Source organism: Pteropus medius, unplaced genomic scaffold (assembly GCF_902729225.1).
Source record: "Pteropus medius unplaced genomic scaffold, Ma_sr-lr_union100, whole genome shotgun sequence".
NCBI classification, from domain to species: Eukaryota; Metazoa; Chordata; class Mammalia; order Chiroptera; family Pteropodidae; genus Pteropus; species Pteropus medius.
In genome coordinates this window covers 17,911,099-17,937,372 of record NW_024342467.1, presented here as the reverse complement: position 1 = coordinate 17,937,372, position 26,274 = coordinate 17,911,099, and the positions used below count along the sequence as shown (strand labels likewise).

At 39.3% G+C, this 26,274-nt stretch overlaps 1 protein-coding gene across 2 annotated transcripts; it reads left to right on the top strand.

Annotated features, from left to right (window-relative positions):
• The first annotated feature begins 696 nt into the window (after positions 1 to 696).
• On the top strand, positions 697 to 20,585 carry KBTBD2 (kelch repeat and BTB domain containing 2). 2 transcript variants are annotated; one of them, XM_039862704.1, is made up of 4 exons: positions 697 to 925; positions 10,013 to 10,527; positions 16,098 to 16,263; positions 17,876 to 20,585. In XM_039862704.1, exons 2-4 carry the CDS (start codon positions 10,358 to 10,360, stop codon positions 19,409 to 19,411), a joined length of 1,872 nt encoding a protein of 623 aa, XP_039718638.1. In that variant the 5' UTR covers positions 697 to 925; positions 10,013 to 10,357; the 3' UTR covers positions 19,412 to 20,585. The 2 variants fall into 2 exon arrangements, with proteins under 2 accessions (XP_039718638.1, XP_039718639.1); XM_039862705.1 differs by lacking the exon at positions 697 to 925 and adding an exon at positions 1,272 to 1,406.
• Positions 20,586 to 26,274: the final 5,689 nt, after the last annotated feature.

Below are 26,274 nucleotides of genomic sequence, written 5' to 3'. Positions count from 1 at the left end.
CCAGTCTCCCCTTATTCCGCTGGTCTAGTGTTGTCTAGTCCTCCTCGTTCCCACTCCCCGACCTACCCTGCATATTTTTGTATTTCGAGGGGAAGAAAACAGCCCACAGCACAAAATCTGGTACTGTGCTGCTTGGATTTCCTACCCCCTAAAATTCCAGGGCCTCTCCTTCCGCCAGGATAAGCCGGGAGCTCCTCAGGCCCGCGCGTCTGGGGGCCGGGGGGCGGGGAGCCCTCCGCCGCGCACGCGCCCTCCGCTGACCTTCCCCGGGAAACCCCCTTCAGCGGAGCTTCCCCGGCACCTCGCGCGGCCCCCTCCCTTCCTGCTCTTTCCGCTTCCTTCCTCGCGCCTGCGCGGACCCGATTGTTTTGGCTTTCCGGTGGGATCCAGCACGGGGAAAGGGCGGGGGAAGCGAGGGTGCGTGGGGCGGGGGTGGTCTCGGGAACCCGGGAAACTGCAAAATTGCCGCTGGTGCCGCCAGGCGCGCGCGAGCCGTACGACGGGAAGCCTGGCCCGGGCCGGCCCTCGGCCCGCTGCCCGCACGTTCCGGGGCGGTGGAGGGGGCCCGCCGGGGGGCGGGAGCGCGCCGCGGGGGCGGTGCGGGAGCGGCCCGCGGCTGACGAGGCGGCGCGGCTCCCGGGGGAGGAGTCTGGCGGTGGTCGGGCCCTGAGGAGCGCGCGGCGGCGCCCGCAGAGGACGCCGATTGCCGCGCAGGACGGACCGGCCGAGGGCGGGCGCGAGGGGAAACCGGAAGGAAGAGGCGGCGGCGGCGGCGGCGCCAGCCTTCCTCGGCGGGAGGCGAAGGCGAGACCCCGGCCTTGGCCGCGGCGGGACGGCCACGCCCCCGCCGCCGCGCCCGAGGAGCCCAGTGCCTTCGGGGTCGCCGGCCGCGCTGGACCCCAACCCTCGGGACCGAGGGACGCGGGTGAGGAAGCGTCGCCGGCGCCGGGAGAGGCGGGCGGGCAGGGGGAGCCCGCGACGCCGTGTGGAGGACTTGGGGTACGAGGGCAGCGCGGCAGCGGGCTCGGCCCTTTGTGGCTCGGCGGGCGGGGGGCGGCGGCGGCGGCATCTTTCAAACCCGAGACGTTTCCGCCGCGGGCGGGGGGCCGGCGGGGCGCGGCGGGGGCGTTTCCGGCCCGGTCCCCCGGCGCCTCCTCGGCCGCGGGTCCCCCGGGCGGCGCCCGGGCCCGGACTGACGCCCGCCCTTGCCAAAATATAGCCGTCTCCCTCAAGGGCTGGCGACGTGTTCGCGACATGGTGGGCCGGCGGAGGGCCTGCCCTGCCTGCAGTTTCTCTTTCTTGGCACATCTGAAGTAGCCGGGAGATGTCTAGATGAACAGAGGTCCCATTGTGACCTAATGATTTTAAAAAGAAAGCAGAAGCTGCCCTTTGAAACGGAAAATTGTGTACGTGTTTACTTTAGACTGCGAAATCGTTAACTTGTTTGAACTCGACCACCTTTCTCTCGCTTTATGAATTGAGAACTCGTGGAGTACAAGGATATCCCTTAGTTTGATGTGGAGCAATTCTTTTGAATTCATGTATTTTTTGTCCCTGGTTTAGCAATCTTAAGATTTTTTTTTTTATAGCTACCTCAAAAGGAAAGGTATATGCACTCTACAGACTACAGATCTCTAGAATTATCTGCTTCGCGTGAAACTAGAAAGAATTTAAAATGTAAAACTAACTTTTTAGAGGGCACGTTTGTGTGAAATATCTGTCTTTCATATCAGCGCTATAAAAACGTAGGGCGCAGGACTGATCACGTGTTGTTTATATACGAATCTGTACGTCTGGCTCACTGAGCATTCAGGCATTCGGAAACAAAACCCTGTATCGGCAGTGTGGTCTGAGCGACCGAAGTTATACTTTCTACTGAGGCAGCTAATTAACAGGGGGGGCCCTCTCCGCCCCTCCCCGCCCCCCGCAGTTGTGAATTTTTGCCTGAATTCGAGCAGCGTGGATTTCAAATCTCTTGCAGTGTGACTTAGTTAACCTTTAGTAAGGACTGTACCCTGACGTTTTTTTCAAAGGAACTTTTCCTCTGACCTAAAGTAAATTGGAAAGTAAAACCAGTCCCTTGTTTTCTAGTCTTGATAATGTGGAATTTTGCTATTCTTTCCATTTGGTTACTGACAATATTAAGCTTGCTTCTTCACTTTGATCTTTTGTTGGCCTAGTGCTTACTGAAGGCCTTTTAGATCGGGCCCTGAAATCCTCAAGAGGTTGTTGTCAGTAAACTCCACAGGACTGTGGCATTTCTGAGAAGGCTTTATAGTCCACACTTTCCCACATAGTGTTATTTTCTCTACACACAGTTTTGTAGGAAGGGTTTTAAGTGATAGAGCTCTTCTTTTTGCTCTCCTAAGAAGCGTTACCATAAAATGTTAACATTATTCACAGGGCCTGTAAGGAGATGGGAAGGAATACAGGTGTCACAGTACTTAAAAGTCTACACTTCTCCATAGATTTTCTTTTTCCTGGTTAATGGAAATGAGGTATTTTTATAAGATCCAAACATTAAACATTGTGTTTAAGGTGGGTAATAAACTTGAAACTTGAATGCAGCTTTAAAAACTAAAGTATACCTTGGTTTTCCCAAAGATTTCACACGTTTATTTAGAAAAGTTTTCTTCCTGCCCTCCTAAGACCAGGAAAAATGATCGGTCCTGTTATAAAGTGTATGAATGAAAACGTCAGAGTTCTTAATATATCTCGTTTTCAGTTTTGTGGAGTTTGAATAGAGCAACTAATATTTAAATAACTCAGAATATTAAGATAACAAGTTGACTTGAAGTAACTTTTTAAGTATATGAAGGTTACTCCTGGTTCCTTTGCCAGGATTTTGCAGTTTCTGGATGTGGGAAGAAGGGAATTATTGTAGGAGCTTTGGAAAAATATAATTATTTAATAAGAGACGCCTTAAAACTTTCCCTTTCTGTGTTCCACTCCCATACCTCTGACAAGTGGTGACATGTTGCTTCATGGTAGGCAGGGGATGCTAAGTATTCCTCAGTTTACCTTAAATTTTTTTTTATAGAAACAAATTTCAGTAGTCATGATCATGGTTAAGTGGTTATGCCTTTAATGATCTCATGAGTATGTTTGACTATCTGGGAAATACTTTCTTATGCTTTTGTGATTGAAAAATCATTGACTTGTTGGAAAATGAAATCCCAGTGAAAAAGTTAGGGTTGATTTTGCTTTAGTCAATATTTAGCCAGCTTTCTTTAGTCACTGCAGAGCTAGAGGAAGAAAAGTGATATCCAAAATAAAAGGACGTACTACACACAACATTATTCTATCACAAATGGCGTCTCTCTTATGTTCCTGTTTAATTTTTTCAAAGTGAGATAACTTATTAGTCATAATGTAATACAGAAGGTTATACTTGTGACCTGAATTTACTTAGGGTACTGAGCATAATTGATAGAGCCATGTAGTTTTTTTCAGTGTGATTAGAAAGGAAGAATACAGGGAGATAGACCTAAGCTCTGAATTTGATTAGAGTAGGGGATGCTATACTGAAGTTGATCAAACTTCAAAAGGCAAAGTTTTTTAATTGATGTTTGTCACAACTCAAAAAAATTCTGTTTTTGTAGTGGTTGACAATCAGAAGACCAAGCCTTCCAAACATTTTCAACTGTCTGGGTTGTTTTGATAACTTGAAAGCAAACTGTTTCTGGCACCAATATTTTGTTCTCGAGGAGGAACCTATCTCCTCATTGCAATGAAGAAAAGCTTGTGTTATGGCTGGTGCCCTCCTGGCATCAGCCTTCTCAAGATTAGTCTGTTGAACTAGTTTTATGATTTGTACCATCAAGATGCTCCCTAAATCCTTGAATGAATTTTTCTTATCTAAAATAATACCATTTCCCCAAGGCGAAAAGAGAACTGTGTTTAAGTGTTGAGACCTCGTAATTGGGGCCCTAGACCTGGTACAGGTTTGGAGATTTGGGAATTAGGAAAGTGCTGCAAAAAGCTCGACCAGTGAACACATTGATAAAAATAATTGCAAATATTTGTGTACTAGTGCTATGTGTCAGGCACTGTTCCAGGCTGTTTATAAAACTCATTTAATCCTAATCCATTGAGAAGAGTTCTGTTTTTCTCTCTCATTTTACAGAGAAGCATACTACAGCACAAAGGAAATAACTTTAAAAAGGTCACGCAACTAATAAGTTGCAGAATTGGGTTTTCAACCCAAGTAATTTGGCTCCACAGTTCATGCTCTTAAGTTTTTGGCAATACTGACATTCAGAAAGCCTTGGATCCTTTCTAACAAAAGTTTTCGATTTTCTGTATTGACGTTTGATGCACTAGAAGATGCAGCACCACCTATGTCAGTAATATACAACTCGGAAGTGCTTCATACAAATGATGACCTGTAGCCCACTGCCCTTCCTCTCTATCACTGTTTTATCCCTACTCTCTAAGTTCTGTGCAGTCCTTGTTGGCAACCTTCTCATCTTTTTATCTTTCCTTCATTTAATGTACACAGCTCAATTAATTGCTGATCAGGCTCATTTATACATTCAATGTTTAATTCTTTATTCCTTGATCCTCTTGGTCTTGCCTAGTTCACATTGGAAAAGTTGGCTTTGTTCCATTTGTTTCTGTAGCTCTCAGTGGAAGGGCACGACAAATGACACACCTGTGGGAATGAAAACTAGGTTTCAAAGTGAAATTAGACACCTTCCTTCCCCCTATAAAAACCAGTGCTATCAACCTATGAAACGTTTGAAAATATTTGGAATTTTTTTTAAATTTCACCATTTCAAAGCTTTCTCTAATCTTGATTCCTCTTCCTTTAATATCAACATGTAGAATCTACAAAATGAATATAAAGTTTATCATTACTATTCTTTATGCGTATTATAGTCATACTTGTAAATTTTCTTTGCAGATAGACTTTTGGGCATTTTTGGCTTTTACAGCTGAAGACTTATAAGAAAGTGAAGTGACGATTTCAGACAACCAACCTAAATGTGTGAAGTACAAGTAATTTGAAAGTTGGATTTTTCTACATTTCTGATCTTGTGGAGAAAATGAAAAATCAGACTAGCTCTATGAAGACTTACTTTATAGTCTCATTGATTATTTAAGGGAGGAACAGCTGTTGGGAATAATGTTCCTTAGGTGTTTCAGGTTTTTAAATAGAACTATATATATTACTATGGATTGCTGACTGATTTAATCCTAATGATCAGTTAATAGTTTATTTTGAAACTATTTTGTGTGATGGAATTCACTCAGTAGAACTTTAGAGGTTTGAATATTCTAGACAAAATGTATTAGAACCCAAGTTTTTCCTTTTTCTTTTTTTTCTCACAATCTCAATTAACATACATTTCCTGCATTTACAGGAAGCCCTTAGATTTAAAAATAAGTTGGTCTTTGTCCTCTATTTATATAAAGTCAGTGGGTAGAGAGTAGGAAGGAGTTCATCCTGTGTATAGCATTCCAACCTTATTCATTGCTGTTTTTCTCTGCCATCAAGCACATCAATCAAAAACATTAAACTGAGCCCCATACTTAGAAAAAGAAATAAGAATGCCCATGGTTTTTATGTCAGATACATTGTACTTTATTAGATTCTGAATTTTATTGTATTGTGTTTATATGACTCCCATTAATTGTTGTTGGCATTTTTCACTGTGGAATATGTTCTAATGACCTGCTTTACAATATAAGACTTTCTAATTAATCTTGAAGTGCTTGGTACCAGGAATTGTGGCATGTAACAGTGAAACAGTGATTTCCCAATCTCCAATTCGTTGAACAAATCCGTGTATTCACTAAATTGCCTTATACAAGCATTGTCTTGTATACATCTATTTTTCAAATATATGTAGATACTGTCTACGGCCATGCCACCCTGAACAAGCCGGATCCAGTCTGATCTCGGAAGCTAAGCAGGGTCGGATCTAGTTAGTACTTGGATGGGAGGCCACCTAGAAGGTGCTGTAGGTGTAAAAAATAAAAAAATAAGGGATCGTAAGCTGACAAGGTCCTTGCAATCTTTGAGGTCAACCAAGGGTTGCCTTGCCTAAAAAAATATATATATACACACGTAGATATACATACCTGTTATATTGTTGACGAAATAAGGTAATTTAAGTTACTGACTATAATAGTTTTTTCTCATTGTAAGCATTTTTCAACAGTATCTTAGGAATGCTCCCCCCTCCCCCCTCCGCCCCGCTTTAACCTTTAGCGTAGGGTACTTAACAGTAGATAAAAAGTATTTCATGAGCCCACTGAACCTGCAGTGGGTAGAGAAAGCAGTTGTATGATTAGGTAAGAGATGTTAAAATATTTCAGTTGAAAATAAATGTGGAATATATACAGGTTAGATTAGATATTACATTTAGGCTTTTAAGGTTTGTGCTTTTTCCTTGTTTTTGTGATCTAAAGGAAGACATTTTTCCAGGAAAAATAACTTGAATTATGCATATTAGTCACTGACTCAATATTTGATCAAGAAGCAGCCTGAAACAGAGATTGGTATATGTGGCCTGAAGCCTGTTATTGTAAATAAAGTTTTATTGGAACACAATCATGTCCATTCATTTACATACTGTCTTTGCTGCTTGTGGGCATGACAACAGAGTTAAGTATTTGGGATAGAGACTTTATGGTTTACAAAGTCATCCTTTGTCTTCGTGATGAGAAAAGAGAGTAGTACGCCTTTTGAAAGTATTTTTTTTAGATTAGATAATCATTGCATATGTTAATAAATTCAGAAGGTCTTCGATAAGTTTTTCTTTCCTCTGCAGTGTGAACTACTGTTAGTCGGGGCAAGTGCCAACTACCTCCTTTGTTCATTTTATTTGCACTACAGTTTTTCTTATGGTGAAGAATAACATTTATTGTATATCAAAAGTTCGAAAAAGATCAACACAGCTAGATATCAAGAAAAATGTTCCTTTTCTTTTTTTGAAAAATGTTTCTTATACCCAACTTGCTTCACTCATTTGCTCACCTCTTTTGGCTACTGAGTGTGTCTAGTTTGGTTTAAAACACTCTGTTTTTAAATCATAGTCATGGTTTTGGCTGTAGTCTCCACTAAGAATAAATGTACTTGGTGTTTTGGAGCTCTGGTGGTTGGCAACTCAGTCTGAGTACTTAAGAGTACAGTGACCAACACTTAGTGAATACTCAATAAACATTTGTTGAGTTAGATTTAAGTAGCCATTAATTTGTAGTAGAGAATTAAGTTAACTTGATACTTGAAAATTACTGAGTTAAGGATGCTAACTTTTACAGATAACAGGATGTATTTAGAACAAATTTTAGATACATGACAATATATTAAAAGGAAAATTTGTAAAATGTGTCAAATCATTGGTAATTAAGTAACAGTACGAACTTTGTGAAATGTTTCAGAGTATTTAGGATATTGATTTCAAATTTTGTTTTTAGGAGAGAAGGAATCTTGTAGAAAATGTTACAGGCATTTGAAGGCTTTTGGTTGATCATCATAAGCTTTGCAACTTTTCACATTTTTAGTTAATAAATTTTGAAGGCCGTGTTTCCAGAGAAGCAACATTTGAATTGTACTAGACACAGATCTGTTTAAATTATTAAGTTTATTTGCTTAATATGATATCTGAATGACCTAACTTTTTATGCTTATTTTAATGTTAAGATATCCTAAATAAAAGTTATCAGGAAGAACTTGTACCCTACATTACAGAAGAAGAGGATGGGAAATAAAGATGTGTAAATCAGTGGTAATGAGGATTACATAAAGTTGGCTTACTGTAATTTTCTAAAGGCAGGCTTCAGTTGTTTTAACAGTTTCATGCATGTGATTTGAAAAATCAAATCTAGTAAAACCCGGACATAAATTAAGTGGGGCCCAAAAAAGTCACTGCAAAAAATCAGATCATAGTATGAGGTTAAAGAAATTAGCAGAGTGAACCTGTACAGCTAGCCTGCAAGGAATTCTGGGGTCTAGGTGTGTGATCCAGATCTCTCCCTGCCCTGGCCGCTAGTTCTTTCACCTGGTTTAAATATGGATGGGGACGATTTGGGGCCCTGTAGCTGGGACAGGTTAGGACTTTCAGTTTATTAATGCATGCATTTCTGTAAGATAAATTTCTAGAAGTAGAATTGATAGATTGACTGATTAAACATTTACAGTGCCAGATATGCCCTCTATAATGTCACTTGCAATTCTGAAATTCAGAAAGCTCTTAAAATCAAGTTGTTAATAAAACTGCCTGCACAACCTGATCTGAAGTAACATGAGGCTATATGTAGTATTTTCACAGTTCTTATTTTCTGCAGTAAAGATAGTAATATGTTTAAGGAGTGCTGCCTGCGACTCTTTGCAAGAGTCTTGTAATACATGACATATGTGCCATATTACCTCTATAAAATGTGAAAAATTCAAAATTCCAGAACATGTCTAGCTCCAGGAGTTTTGAATAAGGCCTCGTAGTTGTGTATCAACTTACACTCCAGTATAAGAATGTTCGTATCCCCACGCCCTCACTAACGCTGGGCCTTGCTGCATTATTAAGATGTGAAAATGGCCAGTGATATTAGGTATTATTAACCTTAGAGGTAGTAGATCTTAAATTTATAGTGTAACTTTGAGATCTGGAAGAGCGTAGTCATTACCTTGCATGACCTAAGGTCTCACTCTGCCTTTGCACCTGTTTTAGTTACTTCCATGGTTAACTTGGCTGGAAATTTGACAGTTTATATCAGGTTAGCAGTTCCTGTTATAGTGTAGTCGGGCAGGAAGTACAACATGATCTCTTTGACATATGGATATTTGTGAGAAAAAGTATTAGTGATTCCAGTGATACTCATATTTATAGGTTTCATGCCAACAGCACTTTGTGATTATGGAAACTGAGTCATCTAATTAGAAAAGAGTTAATTTTTAACTATTACTAGCATTCTACCTGGGGTTTCCTCTTCCTTATTTGTAATTTCTTTGCCATGTGTTGTAAATACTGATTTCCAAATAACATTTTAAAGTTAAACTTTAATTCAGCTGGAGTTTTCTTTTGATGAACCATATGCAGTCTGACTGAAACCTAGGTTTTTGTTTCGAGTGGTTAGCCAGTTGTTCCAACATTATTTGTTGAAATAAGCTAGTCTTTATTTGAAATGCCATGTTTATATTTATTGTATCTCATTTTCGTATGTTTACTTGGGTTTGTTGTAATTTATAACACATTTTAATATTTGATAAGTCATGAGGAAAAACTTGACCTCCCCCCCAAATATTTTGGCAACTCTTTTGCATTCTTTCAAAGGAATCTTCTGCAAATAGGGTTTAGATTGGATTTGTATTAAATTTACATATTGTGAGAGCATTCATATTTGTTTAATATGGAGTCTTCCATATAAGAACACAAGTCTGTTTTATCAAGTTTTGTTGGTTTTTTTCCCTGTATGCTTTTATAAAGATTTCTAGGAAGGAAACACTATATGAAGTTAAGTTTACTATGTATACTTCCTTTGTAGAATTGAACTGCAGATTTTAAAAATATATAATTTATACTTTGGAAATCAATTGAGTCTACCATGTAGTTTAATAATGTAAATTAAATATAAAGCTTTTGTGAATGCATTTAAAATGTATCCCCAAAATGAGAATTTCTGCATGAGAAAGGTTTTATTTCCCCCACTTAAATCATGGTCGTGGTCATGTACTGCCACTAAACAACTGGGAGATATGGCTTTGTGGTAATTTAAATTCTTTCTTTTAAAAATGTATGCCTATTATGTGCTCCTTATTTTCTAGAATGTTTATATATTGTATGGAAGGCAAAAAGTTAAAAATACAAATGTTAATTTCCTCCAGTCTGTTTTTTATTTTAAATGTAATAGACTTTTAAAAATGTTTCTTTTCTCACGTTTCATTTTTATGGTAACGAGTAAAGTTGAACTTCATATAAATATAATTTTTATTTAAGTCTGCCATTTAAAAAATGTATTCTAAAATACACTGGCCTGGATGCTCTAACTGAACTTACTTTCTTTTTAGTTACTTCAGAAGATTCACGGAACATAGGATGTTGCCACGAAATCTACCTCGTGTGTTACTCCCTCTCGCTCATGAGCTGCACAACAGTTGCAAATTTGAGCAAGATGTCTGCAGACTGTGTTGAAAAACTCTGAAGAACCTAATTAACACAGGATGACCTAGGAGTGATTTTAAGTCTCTAACAAGATACTATTCATTAGTGAATGTGTCAGTCTTGGTTCTGAATGCTGCAGATAACAGCAAGCAGAGTTTCTCCTTTCTTTATTTCTGAAGCATTCACTTGACCTTCCATCACTAAGACTGACTTTTCTAATCTACTCCTGGAGATATTAATGGAATACAGTCATGTCCACTCAAGACGAGAGGCAGATCAATACTGAGTATGCTGTGTCCTTGTTGGAACAGTTAAAACTGTTTTATGAGCAGCAGTTGTTTACTGACATAGTGTTAATTGTTGAGGGCACTGAATTCCCTTGTCATAAGATGGTTCTTGCAACATGTAGCTCTTATTTTAGGTAAGTACTATAATCTTGATTAGTTTGTATTTCAGATGCAAAACATTAGCTTATTTTAATGTTTTAATAGGAATTCTTTTTTAATTTTATTGGGGGTGATATTGGTTAATACATTATATAAGTTTCAAATGTACAGTTATATAATACATCATCTGTATAACGCATTGTACGCTCACCACCCAAAGTCTAGTATTTAGTCCCCTTTAGGAATTCTTTTAAGCATCATTTAAATTAAAAAAAAAAAAATAGACGTCAATGTTTGGCTTAAATTTTCTGTTAGGGTGATGTGCTTTCTAAATCTCTCCCTCACGTGTATAAGTAAGGAACAGGTGAAAAAAGTTTTTACAACAGTTTAAATACAAGAAATTTGTTGAAATGGACTAGGGAAAAGCTTTAATGATGGAGGCAGAAAAATTCGGAATGTTATTTTACCTTTAAAAAAATGAATGGTATAATTTTTATTTACTTGAGATTTTAAAATAATTAAACTAGTCATTATAAATTAAAGTACAGTAGGCTCAATAATAACTTTTAGAGGATAATTCGTACTTTTAAAACATGTTAAAGACATTTCTTTTGCAAAATATTTCTCCCTTTTTCTTACTGTTACCACTTGTGATCCTTTAGCCTTACCAGACTTCTTGCCAGATTAAACTATTTAATAAATAACAACATTGTTGTTTTTCTCTATGCCTCAGAATTTAGAAGGTGATTTGGTTATTTGCTAATGACAAATAAGTAAAGCTTAACTTTATATGGTCTTTTGCAACTTTTAATCTTTTTAAGTGGATTTCTCTTTATTATGTGTTTCATGAGAGGAATAGAAGCCAAGGCATAGAAATTCCTTTATTTGTTTTCTACTTTTAGGTTGAATTTTTACTTAATACTCGAAAGGGACAGGGTGAGTAAAGGTGAATTAAATGTGGACCACTGTATTTCTCCTACAAATATTAGTAGTCATAAGTGTAGATCAGCAGTGAATGTTAATTTCTCCTGTTCTTTTTCTTTAATTTTATTATTCGTTTCAAGTATACAATACATTGGTTAGACATTTATATAGTTTATGAAATGATCCCCTTGATTTCTCTTTTTCCCTCTTCTGGCTCTACACACAGCCATTACATTACTGCCGATAGCATTCCCTGTGCCATCATTTATCAGCTACTAGTATTTCTTTAATCCTTCACCCGTTTCTCCCAGCACCCCCTACCCCTCTCCCCTTTGGCCATCACCAGATTGTCCTCTATATTTGTGAGTCTGTTTTTAATTAATTTGTTCTTTTGTTCCTTAGATTCCACATATAAGTGAAATCATATGGCATTTATCTTTCTCTGACTTACTTCACTCAGCAGAATAACTCTAGGTCCATCCATGTCGTTGCAAATGATAGGATTTCATTTTTTCTTTTTGGCTAATACTCTTGTGCACATGAACCATAACTTCTTTATCCAATTGTCCATTGATGGGTCTGCTGTTCTTTAATGGCAGCTGTGGAGAGGACAGGTTTAATCTTCATGTACATAGAAGGTGTAGAAACCTCACCTTCCTCAGTGCAACACACATCACGATGATTACAGAAGATAAAGCCCAAAGGCCAGTTGCCTTTGCTGTATCTGCAATTGTTTCAGGTTAAGCTACGGATTTTTCATGTATTTCAGACACTGATTTTCTTTTCTTAGCATGGCATCTTTGCAAACAGTGGTCCTTTCGGTTGCTTTTACAAAGAGAGATTCTTGGATTTCAAACCAAGAATTTCTGGTTCAGTGGGTCTGGCTGGGTTAGAGTTTCAGAATTTGTGTATTTAAAAGCTTCTCAAATGATTGCGATGGTCTTTTTTTTTTTTCCCCACCACATCTGTTGGTTTAGTAAATGGTGTTAGAAATTCGAGGTTTCGTAATCAGTCAATACTTAAGCCCATTAGCTTTCCCTTTATAATGGCCATTAATTATAAATTGATTACCCCTTATTGGAAAGAGCTTTATGCCTTAACTGTGGTTTTTCAGATTGACATTTATAATCAGTAGAATCTTTTGTGGTAGTAATCTTAGCAGTCATCTAGTCTAACTTTTAAACTTACGCAGAAATTCTGTCTGATATTTTCAGTATCATCATCTTTATCAGGTAGTAACACATGAGTTTATTTAGATGTCTTCTCCTTTTTTTCTCATTTAGTTTATTTGTGATTATATAAATAACACTTCTTTCAATTCTCTAGTTATGAGGTTATTATTTATCTTTAACTGATTGGGTTAGAATTGATTTTCCTTAAGACCAAGAAACTTAAATCTTTCATTAATGTTACAGTCTTAAAGGTAGCACAGTTGTTTTAAGGCTACTATTATTTCCTTTTCACTAGCTAGTTCTCTTCTTTAGCATCCTTCATCTTCTGAGAGAATATATTCTCCCTAAAGCAAAACAGATAATTCAAATAGAAATAATAATAAGTAAAATTGTTTAATACGTGTTTAAGATTAAAGTTACTCATCTTTAAAATCCTGTGCCTGAGCCAGTTTCACAATCCACAATACAAAAACACATTAATTTTTTTCTCTGACATACCTTTTCTCTGGACCGGGTAGATTATTATATACTCCCACAATAATAATTTGATCTTTTCCCAGGTATTCTTCAACTGGATTTTACTTCTAGGTTTATAGATTTCAGTATTTTTACATATACATAATGTTGCTATCAGTCTTTATCACTAGAAATTTGCTATTAGAAATTTTGCCTGTTGAACTAGATACATTCTTCCCTTTGTAGTTTGAGTTACCAGTTAGGTCCCACCAAGAATCAGTAGAACATATGAAATCAGAAGAACCACTGAAATAGTAGTTTCTACTTCTTGGTAACATTTACAGTTCATTTTAGACCCCTAATGAGAGAATTACTCAACATCTCTTTCATTGTGGTACTTTAGCCTATTATAATATGTAATTCAGTATTTTGTCTTAAAAACGTTTGTTTAAAATATTCATGATCAGGTTAGCTTTGGTGTTTAGGAAGCACAGTTTCCTTTACGGCAGTCCATTCTGGTGTTATAAGCCATAGCCTTGGATAACCTGTCTCAGTGTCATCTGTATAGTCAGCCGTTCCCATGCCCTACTTCCTCTTCCACAGTTACTACCATCTACTGGAATAGACATAAAAACTACTGTGACTCCTAAATCTTTTTTTTTTTCTCAGAGCTCTTAGAGTTCTTTTTCAGGTTTCTTTTGGTTATCTCCCATTCTCCCATGTCAAACAGATGAAGCCAGTAGCAGTTTTTAGAGGGTTTCTTGTCATGTCTTGGATGTTTTTCAAGAACACTTTCTGCTCTCCATTACTTGGTAGGGTTTATTTATGACCATCCTGTATTCTTCGGGAGGAAATCATCAACCACCCTGATTGATGTGGTTTGTGCCACTCTTCCACCCGCTGGCTGCCTGAAGCTTAGCTGTTGTCCTTCTGGACGACACTGGGCATCACCAGTGACTACCTAAGTGCTTTAGCAGTGATTGTTACCCTTGACTCCACGGTTGACACCCCACCTCTCTTGCCCTGAGTAGCATTGTACTGGTCTGGTGGTTATTTTTCTGATGAATCTTTCTCAGCCTTCGGTCATTCATTTTTCTTTTTTTATCCTAATTGAATTCTATTCAGATTGGTCCTTGGGATTCTGCCTGGGTTTTTCTTTTAGGTTTTAGTTTCCCTCAGATAACTTTTTCAGCTTTAACACATGTCATGTGGTAGATAATTCACAGTTCACCACATTAATGCCTGACCTCCTAAGTCTGGTAATGTTAAATAGTTAACTGATTATTGTATGAATTCCATTTGACTCAACTACTTTTACCTGAAAATAACTATCTAAAATTTAACTCGCCATTTTCCCAGGATTAACTTTCTTCCTTGATCTTACAATTTTTCTCTCAATAGTGAACAATATTTTTCAGGCACTTCTTTGAAAATGAAGAGAGACTTTTGATTCTTTCCTTGTCTATTTCCTACTTTTTCCTATTCCCTTTGTTGATTAAATGACCAGATCTTGTTGGTTCTTTGTCATATGTAGCTTTTGTATCCATTTCTGCCACTGTAGCTCAGGTTCTTCTCATTTAGGTTATTGCAATAGTAGCCTCAGGACCAGTTTTCCTGTCTCTAGCCTATGGCAGTTGAAGTCTATCAGTATATAAAGTACTCATCCTAGAATACATTTTATTATGTAATAAATCCATGTTCAAAACCCTTTGGTGTGCTCCACTATCTACAAGAAAAAACTTAGACTGTTATGTCTCATTTTGAGAGCCCTCTGTGATCTGATTTCCTCTCATCTTTCCAGTTCACTTTCTAGTCTCCTGTATTAGCCCTTATTTTCAGCCATGCCCCTGGAATAATAAGTGGGTCTTATGTTCTCCCTGGAGTCATGATTTTATCTGTTTTGGATGCCTTCCTCATCATCTTCATCTTCCTCATCTTCTGAAGGGGCCCAAGCTAGTGACTTGTGAAACCGGCTTTTGATCACTATAGACACTTCTCTTCTTTACATACAGTAATAGTCTTTGCATTGTTATTCACCTGTCACCAATAAATGGCCATTCTACTTTGTATTCTCTACAATGCTAATTCCTTTTCCAGCATAGTTTCCTCTATATAATAGATTCTGCATATTTTTAGGGAATCATTTGTGTAAATTAAATTTTTAACAGCTTCATTGAGATGAGTTTACATACCATAAAATCCACCTATTTTAAGCCTATAACTAAATGAATTTTAGTAGATTCACAGAGATAGTACAACCATCTCTACAGTCTAATTTGAAAGTTCCATCATCTTGTACCCATTTACAGTCACCATTCTTACCCATAGCCCTCGGTAACTACTAATCTCCCTTTTGTCCCTCTATGTATTTGCTTTTTTTGGACATTTCATGTAAATGAAATCATTTAATATGTAGTCTTTTGTATCTGGCTTCTTTTACTGAGCATAATGTTTTTGAAATTCATTTGTGTTTAATGCATATCAATAGTTCCTTTTTATTGCTAAATAGTATTTCATTTTATGAACATAAGGAGTTACAAACATACTGCGGAGATGTCATGGGTTTGGTTCCAGACTACTGCAATAAAGCAGATATAATAAAGCGAGTCAGACGATTTTTTGGTTTCCCAGTGCATAAAAGTTACGTTTACATTATACTGCAGTCTATTTAAAGTGTACAGTTGTGTTATGTCTAAAAAAATTGTACATACCTTAATTAAAAAAAGCTCCATTGCTAAAAAATGCTAACCATCACCTGAGCCTTCAGCAGGTTGTAATCTTATCGCTGGTAGAGGGTCTTCCGTTTGTAAAAAACAGAATTTCTGCAAAGTGCAATAAAACAAGGTATGCCCGAAATGAATTTTGATGATATTCACTCAGAACGGCATGGTGGGATGGTTTGGTATACCTGTCTCCCTCAAAAGTTTTCCTAATAAGTTTTCCAGTAGCAAATATCCTAAATAAACATCCCATGTTGTCTACTTTTTCTTTTTAGCTCTAAATTTGTTTTACACTAAACCATAAGCTTTGTTTTTTCCCCCTCTCTGCTGTAGGGCCATGTTCATGAGTGGACTAAGTGAAAGCAAACAGACCCACGTACACCTGAGGAATGTAGATGCAGCCACCTTACAGATTATAATAACTTACGCATACACGGGTAACTTGGCAATAAATGACAGCACTGTAGAACAGCTTTATGAAACAGCTTGCTTCCTGCAGGTAAGCAGTTTTCTCTGTTATATACATTAACCGTGGTTTATTTATTCAAGAAATATTTCATCAGTGATTTCCCGTATCTGTGTAATTTTCTTGTTGCAGATTTTAGTTAAGTAAAAGTTTTCTTGTCTTTTTAAAATGTGTTAAGGGGAAAACAATAGGATTTGATCACCCAGTTATCTCAATTAGTCTTATGATGGGAATGAATTTAAAAGATAAGTGAAAATTTCATACTAGTTTCATATTCTGCCTAATATACCTGAGAATTTAGATTTCAAGTAAAAGTAATTTTTAACAGTGTTCATTAAAGTGCTTCAGTTTTTTTGCTAAATGCTTAGATGTACTAATTTTCAGTGGTATAGCTTTTTACGGATAATTTCAGGATTCTTCTGGAAATTATCAAATTTAAATATGTAGGATAGCCATGTGCCCATATTGATCTCTTAAAGAGAAGTATTGAAACTAAGCTAAAATACTGTACCTATAGTAGATACCTATAACTGGGGAAACTGAGGCCATAGTAGGTAGCTTCCTGGTGCTTCAGAATCAAAGGCATTCATGTCATAAATCCAAACTCAAAACGGAAATGCCTACTATGTAAGCGTTGTCTTTCCATAGCTTGTAAGTTTTCGTTAACTTTTTTAAAGCCAGGAACTAAAAGCAAGTGGTTTTTTTTAGAATTGCTAAACAAATTGAGGAATTTAAGGAAATTTAGATTCCAGAACACTTTGTTACTGTAAATAGTGACACTGTTCCTTATAATTGTGTTCCTACCATGTTAATGAAACCCATATGCATATTGTTGGCCACATACAAAATAAGACTGCCTCATGGACTGGGTTGCCCTGGCTAGACTTGGCTGGTTCTATGACTTCCACTATTAACCACATGAAATGTTACTGTACTTTGCTTTATATGGGTTTTCATCTGAGCTTTACAATAATCATTTGTAAGGATTTCCCCATTTTATCCAAGAGAAAACTGAGGCTGAGAGAAGTGGAGCCACTTGTGTAATATTGTACAAGTACTGAATGGCCAATCCAGGTTTTGAATCCGTAAATTGCTTCTAGTTGACCACTATGATGTGACTAAGTATAGTAGGTAGCACTTAAGACTCAACCGAGATCTACTTTTCCTTCGTAAAAGTAGATAATTCGTACATAATTTTCTGGTTTTATTTGACTATCTTGTCCATGTTCATAAAACCAGATTCCAGCTATTCAGTAATAATCATTTCTTGTACTGTGATTTATTTCTCGTTTTCATTTGGTTCTCTTAATTATATATTTTTAAAGCCTAGAAAAGTGTGTAATTTATAAGTGAATTTCCTGACCTTTTCCTTAAGTCCATTTAGTTTTTTGAAAGCATATTTAATGTTATACTAATACCTTGTAAATAGGGCAGTTAGTTAAGTAGGCCACTGCACAGGAAGAAGAAATGCAAAGCAATGCATAGTCTTCTAATTTTATTACTATGAAGACATTATCTCTTAGCCCAAACATACATATCAAAAAATAAAGACTACAGTATTGGGATCTGATTAATACATCTGTGTGTTACACAAAAATAAAATTTGTCTTTCCTGCCTTTATCCTTTTTTGTTTTTTCATTTTAGGTAGAAGATGTGTTACAGCGTTGTCGAGAATATTTAATTAAAAAAATAAATGCAGAAAATTGTGTGCGATTGTTGAGTTTTGCTGACCTGTTCAGTTGTGAGGAATTAAAACAAAGTGCTAAAAGAATGGTGGAGCACAAGTTCACTGCCGTGTATCACCAGGAAGCGTTCATGCAGCTGTCACATGACCTACTGATAGACATTCTCAGTAGTGACAATTTAAATGTGGAAAAGGAGGAGACAGTCCGTGAGGCTGCTATGCTGTGGCTAGAGTACAACACAGAATCACGATCCCAGTATTTGTCTTCAGTTCTCAGCCAAATCAGAATCGATGCACTTTCAGAAGTAACGCAGAGAGCTTGGTTTCAGGGTCTGCCACCCAATGATAAGTCTGTAGTGGTTCAAGGTCTGTATAAGTCCATGCCCAAGTTTTTCAAACCGAGACTTGGAATGACGAAAGAGGAAATGATGATTTTCATTGAAGCATCTTCAGAAAATTCTTGTAGTCTTTACTCTTCTGTCTGTTACAGCCCCCAAGCAGAAAAAGTTTACAAGCTCTGCAGCCCACCAGCTGATTTGCATAAAGTGGGGACCGTTGTGACTCCTGATAATGATATCTATATAGCAGGTGGTCAGATTCCTTTGAAAAACACAAAAACAAATCACAGTAAAACCAGCAAACTTCAGACTGCCTTCAGAACTGTGAATTGCTTTTATTGGTTTGATGCACAGCAAAATACCTGGTTTCCAAAGACCCCGATGCTTTTCGTCCGCGTAAAGCCGTCTCTGGTTTGCTGTGAGGGCTACATCTATGCAATCGGAGGAGACAGCGTAGGTGGAGAACTTAACCGGAGGACTGTAGAGAGGTATGACACCGAGAAGGACGAGTGGACAATGGTAAGCCCTTTGCCTTGCGCTTGGCAGTGGAGCGCAGCAGTGGTGGTTCACGACTGCATTTATGTGATGACACTGAACCTCATGTACTGTTACTTTCCAAGGTCTGATTCGTGGGTAGAAATGGCCATGAGACAGACTAGCAGGTCTTTTGCTTCAGCCGCAGCTTTCGGTGATAAAATTTTCTATATTGGAGGGTTGCACATTGCCACCAATTCTGGCGTGAGACTCCCGTCTGGCCCTGTAGATGGGTCTTCGGTAACTGTGGAAATTTATGATGTGAATAAAAATGAGTGGAAAATGGCAGCCAACATCCCTGCCAAGAGGTACTCAGACCCTTGTGTCAGAGCTGTAGTGATCTCAAATTCTCTGTGTGTGTTTATGCGAGAAACCCACTTAAATGAGAGAGCTAAATACGTCACCTACCAGTATGATTTGGAACTTGACCGGTGGTCTCTGCGGCAGCATATATCGGAACGTGTACTGTGGGACTTAGGGAGAGATTTTCGATGCACTGTGGGGAAACTTTATCCGTCCTGCCTTGAAGAATCTCCATGGAAACCACCAACCTATCTCTTTTCACCGGATGGGACAGAGGAGTTTGAACTGGACGGAGACATGGTTGCACTACCATCTGTATAGTTGGGAGTTCAAGGACTGCACGCCTGATTTGTGCTTTGTCATTTTCTTTGCTAAACAAGAGAGGCTATGAAAGGACTAAATATGAGTACATAAAAATCTATCTTTGATAAATTTTATTTTTATGCCCTACTTAATATTTGCATCAGTATAATATATATCAGTGAGTCTTACAGAAAGATATGCTTCCATAATATGAAATAGATTATCCAATAATTGAGAAACTTTTATGTGTATCACGAGAACATAGAATCTGGATTATCTAACATTGTTAGCCCTGTGTATGTACAGTTCAAAAAGTTCACTTATTAAAATAGTTTCCTGTTCCTAGTGTGGTATATCACAAATTGTGCTGAGGTTTTTTTAGTATATGTATTTCATTCCTGTGCTTCTGTTCCGAAGTCCTGGAATACAGTTTTTTTTTTTTTTCAGTGTAATTAATTCATCTGCACTTAACACTAATGTCCATGTTGGTATAGAAATGTCTAAATCCTATACTATAGTCGAGGAAGATCTTCCACTTTATGGTGTTGCACAGGGAAAGCTGTGACTGCAGGATCAGTCTAACTATACTATTAGGTGCATGTATTCTCTTTTCACTAACTTATACTTGTCTAGAATACAGGTCTTCCAATCAGCTGGTCATTTACCAGATGTGGACTTAAGTTGCTGGGCTTGCAGTAAGGATTGCTAGTCCCTCGTTGTGCGGGTCTGAGTGGAGCTTTAATCAGTAAATGCCTCCACTTTCTGTATTACATTAACATGGGCTCATGCATTTAACTACCTGCTGCTGTTGTATTTCTCCATCTTAAAGATTTAGAGTGGGTTAACCAGGTCATTACATCTTAATTTAATAACAAGCATTACTGTAGAGTGATTGTGTATAGATACCCATTAGCTGTCAGGGTGTGTTTTTTTTAACCTGTTGTGTGTGGGGGGTAGGATTAGAAAGGTGAACTGTTCAGGAATTCTCTGCCCCAGCTGTGCAGATGAGCAGCTAGCCAGTGCTGCTCTGGCATTAATCCCAGGAACCACTAGCAGGAGCGGGGCGCCGTCAATCTACCATGAGCACAGGTGCTTCATGACAAACATTACTAGCATGTTCAACTGCATAATGTTCTGGCACTGTATTTTGAATGACATTAATTTATTAAATAAACGAATTGTATATATTCAATATTTGTTTTCCTTTTGTGATGGGAATGGTGTAATGGTGTGCTTTTAATTTTACTGGGTCAGTTTAGCTTGCTATTTGTGATTTCTTCAAAATTTTGTTTGAGGTCTGTGTATGTATATACACACAAATACACGTGTGCGTGTGGCTTTCCTTTTTTTGTGTGTGTGATTTGAGCCTTACTGTATCAACATAAACTACAGATCAAAGTCAAGGTTATTCAACCTTAGTTGTATATTGGAATCATCTGAGGTGCTTTTAAAAGCTTGGGGTGATGCCTGAGCCTCATCCCAGACAAAACAAAGCACAATCTGATGGGTGGACCCAGGAACAGGATCTTTCAAAGCACACAGGTGATTGGCTTATGCAGTCCCATTGAGAACCATTAGTTTAGGCCTTTGATACATCCATACCTCAGAGAGACTGCGGGTTTGGTTCCAGGCCACTGCAGTAAAGGGAGCCAATCTTCCTGCTAGTGGAAGGGGTTACCTTCGGTTTATAAAAACTGGAACATCTGCGAAGTGCAATAAAACGTGGAATGTCTGTACGTGGATTAGCTTCTGGACCACCAGTCTTCCTAGAACACATCCTTGATCATGTGTACAGACTTCATCTGCTTTCCACTGTCTACTTAATGAAGTCCAAATTCTTAGCACATTTAAGGCTCCCTTGTAATCTGGCTTTAGATTACGTTGTTTTCCCACAAACTTTAATCAGGTTTTTGTTATACTTTTCTGCCTTTACCTAGACCGTTTGCTTTAAACTCAGAATGGTTTTTTTCATCCCAACTCGGCCTGTGGCTATTATCCAAGGTGTGTTTAAGGTAGTTTTTAAGTGCTTCCCTGATGACTACTTACCCTGTGAAGACTCCCTTCTCACATCCTCAGTACCTTGTACTTGACCTGTTTGTAGGTCATTCTGTTGAGTATCTTTATGTATAAAGTGTCGATGTTTTTGAGAGTAGGAACTTTCTCGTGTAGGGTTGCATATCCCTATAGTGTAGCATAGTTGGTGATAAAAGTGTTGAATGTGGGGTGGCTCCATAGTGTAATGGTTAACACGTCTGCTTTACACACGGAAAGTCCTAGATTCACACCCCCAGGTGGAGCCACGGACCATGCCCCAGGGGCGGGTGTCAAGGCTCCAGGGGGAGTGGGGGGGTTGCGGTGTCAGGCCCCGGGGGCACCAGGCCCCAGTGCACACCGCGAGCGTGTGGGAGCGTGTGGGAGGGGACGCCGTGCCTTAAGAGATTCAGTTCTTAAGGGGAAATGGCAACATCCATAGGTCAAGGGTGGAAGTGTGGGGGACGGAATTAAAGAAGGGAATAATCAGGTATAGGCAAAGGGCCTTGGAGAGTTTGAGATACTCAAACCCCATATACGAAATTCTCCATTCTCATTAGAAGTTTCATTAGTCACCTTTTTTTTCACTTAACTCTCCATCTGTCTTAGACCTAACACTTCTGCCACTCTTGGCAATATCCTTTGCCTTACTATTTTATTATTTTATAACTGTGGGAAAACTTGTGTCTTAGATAAGTATGAAAGGTCTTGACTTATTTGTAATAGCTAAACTTCAGTTTCCCTTCACGTGAGTTTCAGTGCTCACATGATTCTGAAAGTTATTTCTATTGGAGGGATTTGATAATGGAAACCTTGTTTTAGGCCTTGAATGCTGGGTGAACATGGGGAAAACTGACTGAGGTTGGTCAAGTTCATGGAAAGGGCATGGGAGCCTAGTTTCTCTTGAGGCCTGAGAACTGTTATTTTCTCGCATCGGAGTGTCCTCACGCACGGCACCGCAGTGGCTCTTCCCTGTTTCCTAAAGGCTTACGTAGTTATGCAGATCAGCATCCTGAGCCTCCTTTTTGCCCTTGGACAGAACTTTCTGAACTGCCAGATCTCCAGATGAGAACTGTTTATTCTGGATCAGACTTAATTTGGTCAGCTGAATTCTCTTGGGTATGGGGAGTTTTTCTTACCCTTGGCCTACTTTTCGTGGTGCTAAATATCCTTTTGCAGCTTCACCCTGCATTCTGTAAAACAAATAGTTGAAAGCACTGCTTTCTGTTACTGTTTCCGTATGTCCGTTCCATCGTGCTTCTTGGAAAGCTGTAGGCACAGAGCCTTGCGTTAGAAAGGAGGGTTTCGTTCCCATCGTGACATTCGTCAAGTGCCTGTGGTGTGCCAGGCTCCCTGTCCTCACACACAGTTCATTATAAAACCAGTTCCCCCGAGTCTGCTTTCCTCCTCAGTTCTCTAGCATCGCTCCCTACCACTTCCTAGAGGTTCACTCACTCTGTATTCCTCTCCTGCATCACAGGCATGGGGCCCCCTACAGTGGGTTCGAAATCTGCTCTCATCTATTCTGCCTCTTCCAAATTTTACCATCTTCACTCAAGGAGCATCACAAATGCCACCTCCTCCTGGAAGCCTTGTCTGATTGTTCCAGCTGAAAGGACTGCCATGGCACTTCACTGGACCTCTCAAGACACTCATCGCTTTATATCAAATTTCTGACCAGGTTTCTTGTCTTCTGGACCTCAGAGAGTACCTCACCCACATAAGCAGCTTTGTGACTGCGTAAAGGTGTACTTCCATCCTGGGGCTGGGGCTGTAGCTGAGGCGAGCTCTGTTTTCACCTGTCGGGTTGTGAGGTGACACTCTTTTTTTGTCTGTTGCAGAGCATTTCAGTTCTCTAGCACCTTTATACGATGCTTTCATGTGTACTCTGGCTCGGATGTGCAGAAATCTGTGAGTTGAGACACAGCTCGTGTAAACATTACTCACATAGGAACCCCCGTTCCGTGTTAGGAATTGTGTTAGAAGCTTTGGAAACAGCCTGCTCTTCAAGGGAGCATCGTCACAGGATTTAACTCGATAACTTAAAATAACACTTTTTCCAACCAGAGGAGGAGTGACTAGTACCCTTCGTTTCCAGCAAGTCCCCAAAAGAAAACTTCTAAGGCGTCATTAATCCCAGATGCCAAGGAGTGGAATTAATGGCATTCACTTCGAGTCTCAAAATGAGGGGACCATTACTCATTAAAAAAACACACTTTAAAGGTTGTAAAAATAGGTGAGATTTAAAGATTCCAGGCCCACTGGCCTGGTGCTTTTAAATGACCATAAAGTAGGTGAGAAAAAAAATTCTCATTCGTCTTCATCTGTTAAGACTTTACCTGGGAATTTCCATTCTGAAGGCATTTGGGGGAGTGAAGATCGGGCACGGAGGCTTCGGTGTCTGGTGGATGATCTTGTACAAAGAAGTGATTCAGGGTCGCCTCACGGAGGACGGTGTAGTTTCACTTCTGTCTCCGTGGTTTCTGGGAAGTGCTGCTGAGTGTTTTCTAGGGCACATAAAGCCAGGAGGGGGCAGATGGAAAGGCTACTTTTAAAATTCTCCATTGGCCTACTTGGACCTAGCCATTCCCCAAAGTTAGCATACGATTTGTCTGGCAAAGTTTATCAGAAGAAACTCCATGGGTTGGATCGAATATAAGTGCAAATCCAGATGTTAACTGCAGATGGCCATCTTCGATATACAAATTACTCCCTTCCTGCCTGTAAACTACACGAAGAAAAAGTGAGTTTTCCCCACGTTTAAACACATCGACACAGCCCCCGATGGCACCTGTCTCCTGGGTTCTCCACTCTGACAAGTAATTTAGATGCTAACGTGTCCTCCAAGGCACTGTATTGCCCCAAATTACTTTCTAGTCGCTTTTCATTGACAAGCCCCACTAACCTAAGCTCTGGCCAGATCAAAGGAAAACACATGCTTTTTTGACTGAGGGCCCAGTTTTGTTCTTGGGTCTATGGTTTGGGACTAAGGTGATTTAAAGTCGGTGGAAAGCTGGGAGACTGGGCCATTGAGGAAAGGGAAGGGGCGGCTGTGGAGTTCAGAGAAACATCACTGACTGCATAGCGCACGGCAAGACAAATGCAAGGGTGCCATGTCCATAATGAGCTTTTTCAAATTCTGCACCCAACCTGCCTGTGGGGAAGCCCTTCGAGGGTTTCTCTGGCCTTTTAGATCAAGTCCACACCCCCTGGCCAGGCTGACGGGGCTCTCCCCGTCCTGACCTGGCCTCGTTTCCCAGCCTCATCTTTTGCCCATCCCTCATCATTTAGGTTCTAGCCACACCAAAGAACATGTGCTGCTTCCAAGTCTTTGCCTATTCTGTTCTCCTAGGTCCCAGAGACCATCAGATCTTATGACCTCTTTCTCCACCTCTACCTCACCCCGAAAACTATCACTTAAACTTCAGTGAGTTTAAGTGAACTTAGGCTCTCAGGGGAAGAGACACCTACTTGTCCCTCTCAAAAAGAAGTTAGCCACCGTGACGTGACCGAACTCACCCCGCCTTACCCTTGACCCGGCCCTCTTTACCTTCTGTGGTAATTGTCCATCTCCCCTGTGGAACAGCAAGCTCTAGGAACTGCGTATATGGCATGTACTGTGTGTACATATAGGCACTTGAATATTTGATGAGGAGAAGGCGGGGCTTAAAAGGTAGTGTGAGGGACTTGCTTTAGTCTTAAGAGTGACTTCCCAGCACAGGTAGCCAAAGACATGCAAATCTTGGGTCTCTGGAAGACAGTGTGAGTTTCTGGTGTAGTGTTGAAAGTCCTGAGGGTTTGTGGCTGTCCAGGACAGTTCTTGAGACACTGGACACATATGTGATTGTTAGACTTGGGGAACATCAGCTCTTCAGAGTGAAAATATAAGGTTCCTTCATCCATCTCCATGAACTGGTGCTGAGGCAACGCTTTGCACAGGACCTGTAACAAAATGGGAAAAATAAGGACAAATTGAACTAGTACAATTCAGTTATTTGATTTAAAGGGTTCTTCATTACTCTGACCCTGTACTCTTCCCATGTTTTGATATTAAAATGTCATTGTGGGAAGTGAATAGGAGAATGTAGTTTAAAAAAGAGTCCTTTCTTGGCTAAATGAGAAATATCAAAACGTTCTAACTATATTGGGGGTGGGGGTGGAGAACTTTGACTCCTACTCCACACCATTCTAAAAAAACAATTCCAGGTAGATAAAGTCCTAAATGTGAAAGTCAAACTAAAAAACTTCTAGGAAATTACAGAAAATATCTTCATGACTTGGAGGTATAGAGGGTTTCTTAAATAAGACGCAAGAAGATATTTCACCTAATCATAAGAGGAAAGATAAATTTGACTACATTAAAAACCATTTATCAAAAGACGTCATAAAGAATGAAGTCACAGAATGAGATATTTGTAACACATAATTAATGAAAAGTATGTAGAATATAATAGAAAAATGAGTAAAAGACTTGGATGGGCATTTTGTAAAAGTAGAAAATCTAAATGGTCAATAAATAAATGAAAAAACACTCAACCTTATTGGTACTCAGGGAAATGCAAATTAAAACCCGTAGTGAGATACTATTTCACACACACCAGATCAGCAAAATTCAAATTCCTGGTGATACCAAAGCATTGGACACAATGTGGGAACAATGACATTCTGATGCCATGCTGCTGGGAAGTAAAAAGGTAGCATCACTTTGAAAAAGAAGTTAGCATTAACTATAAAGGTCGAAGATGTACATATTCCTGTGACCCCGCAGTGTCACCTCCTCCAGCATGATCGAGGCAGCACTGCCGTTCACATTAGCCCCAAAGTAGAAACAGCCTGTGTCTACCTGTGGC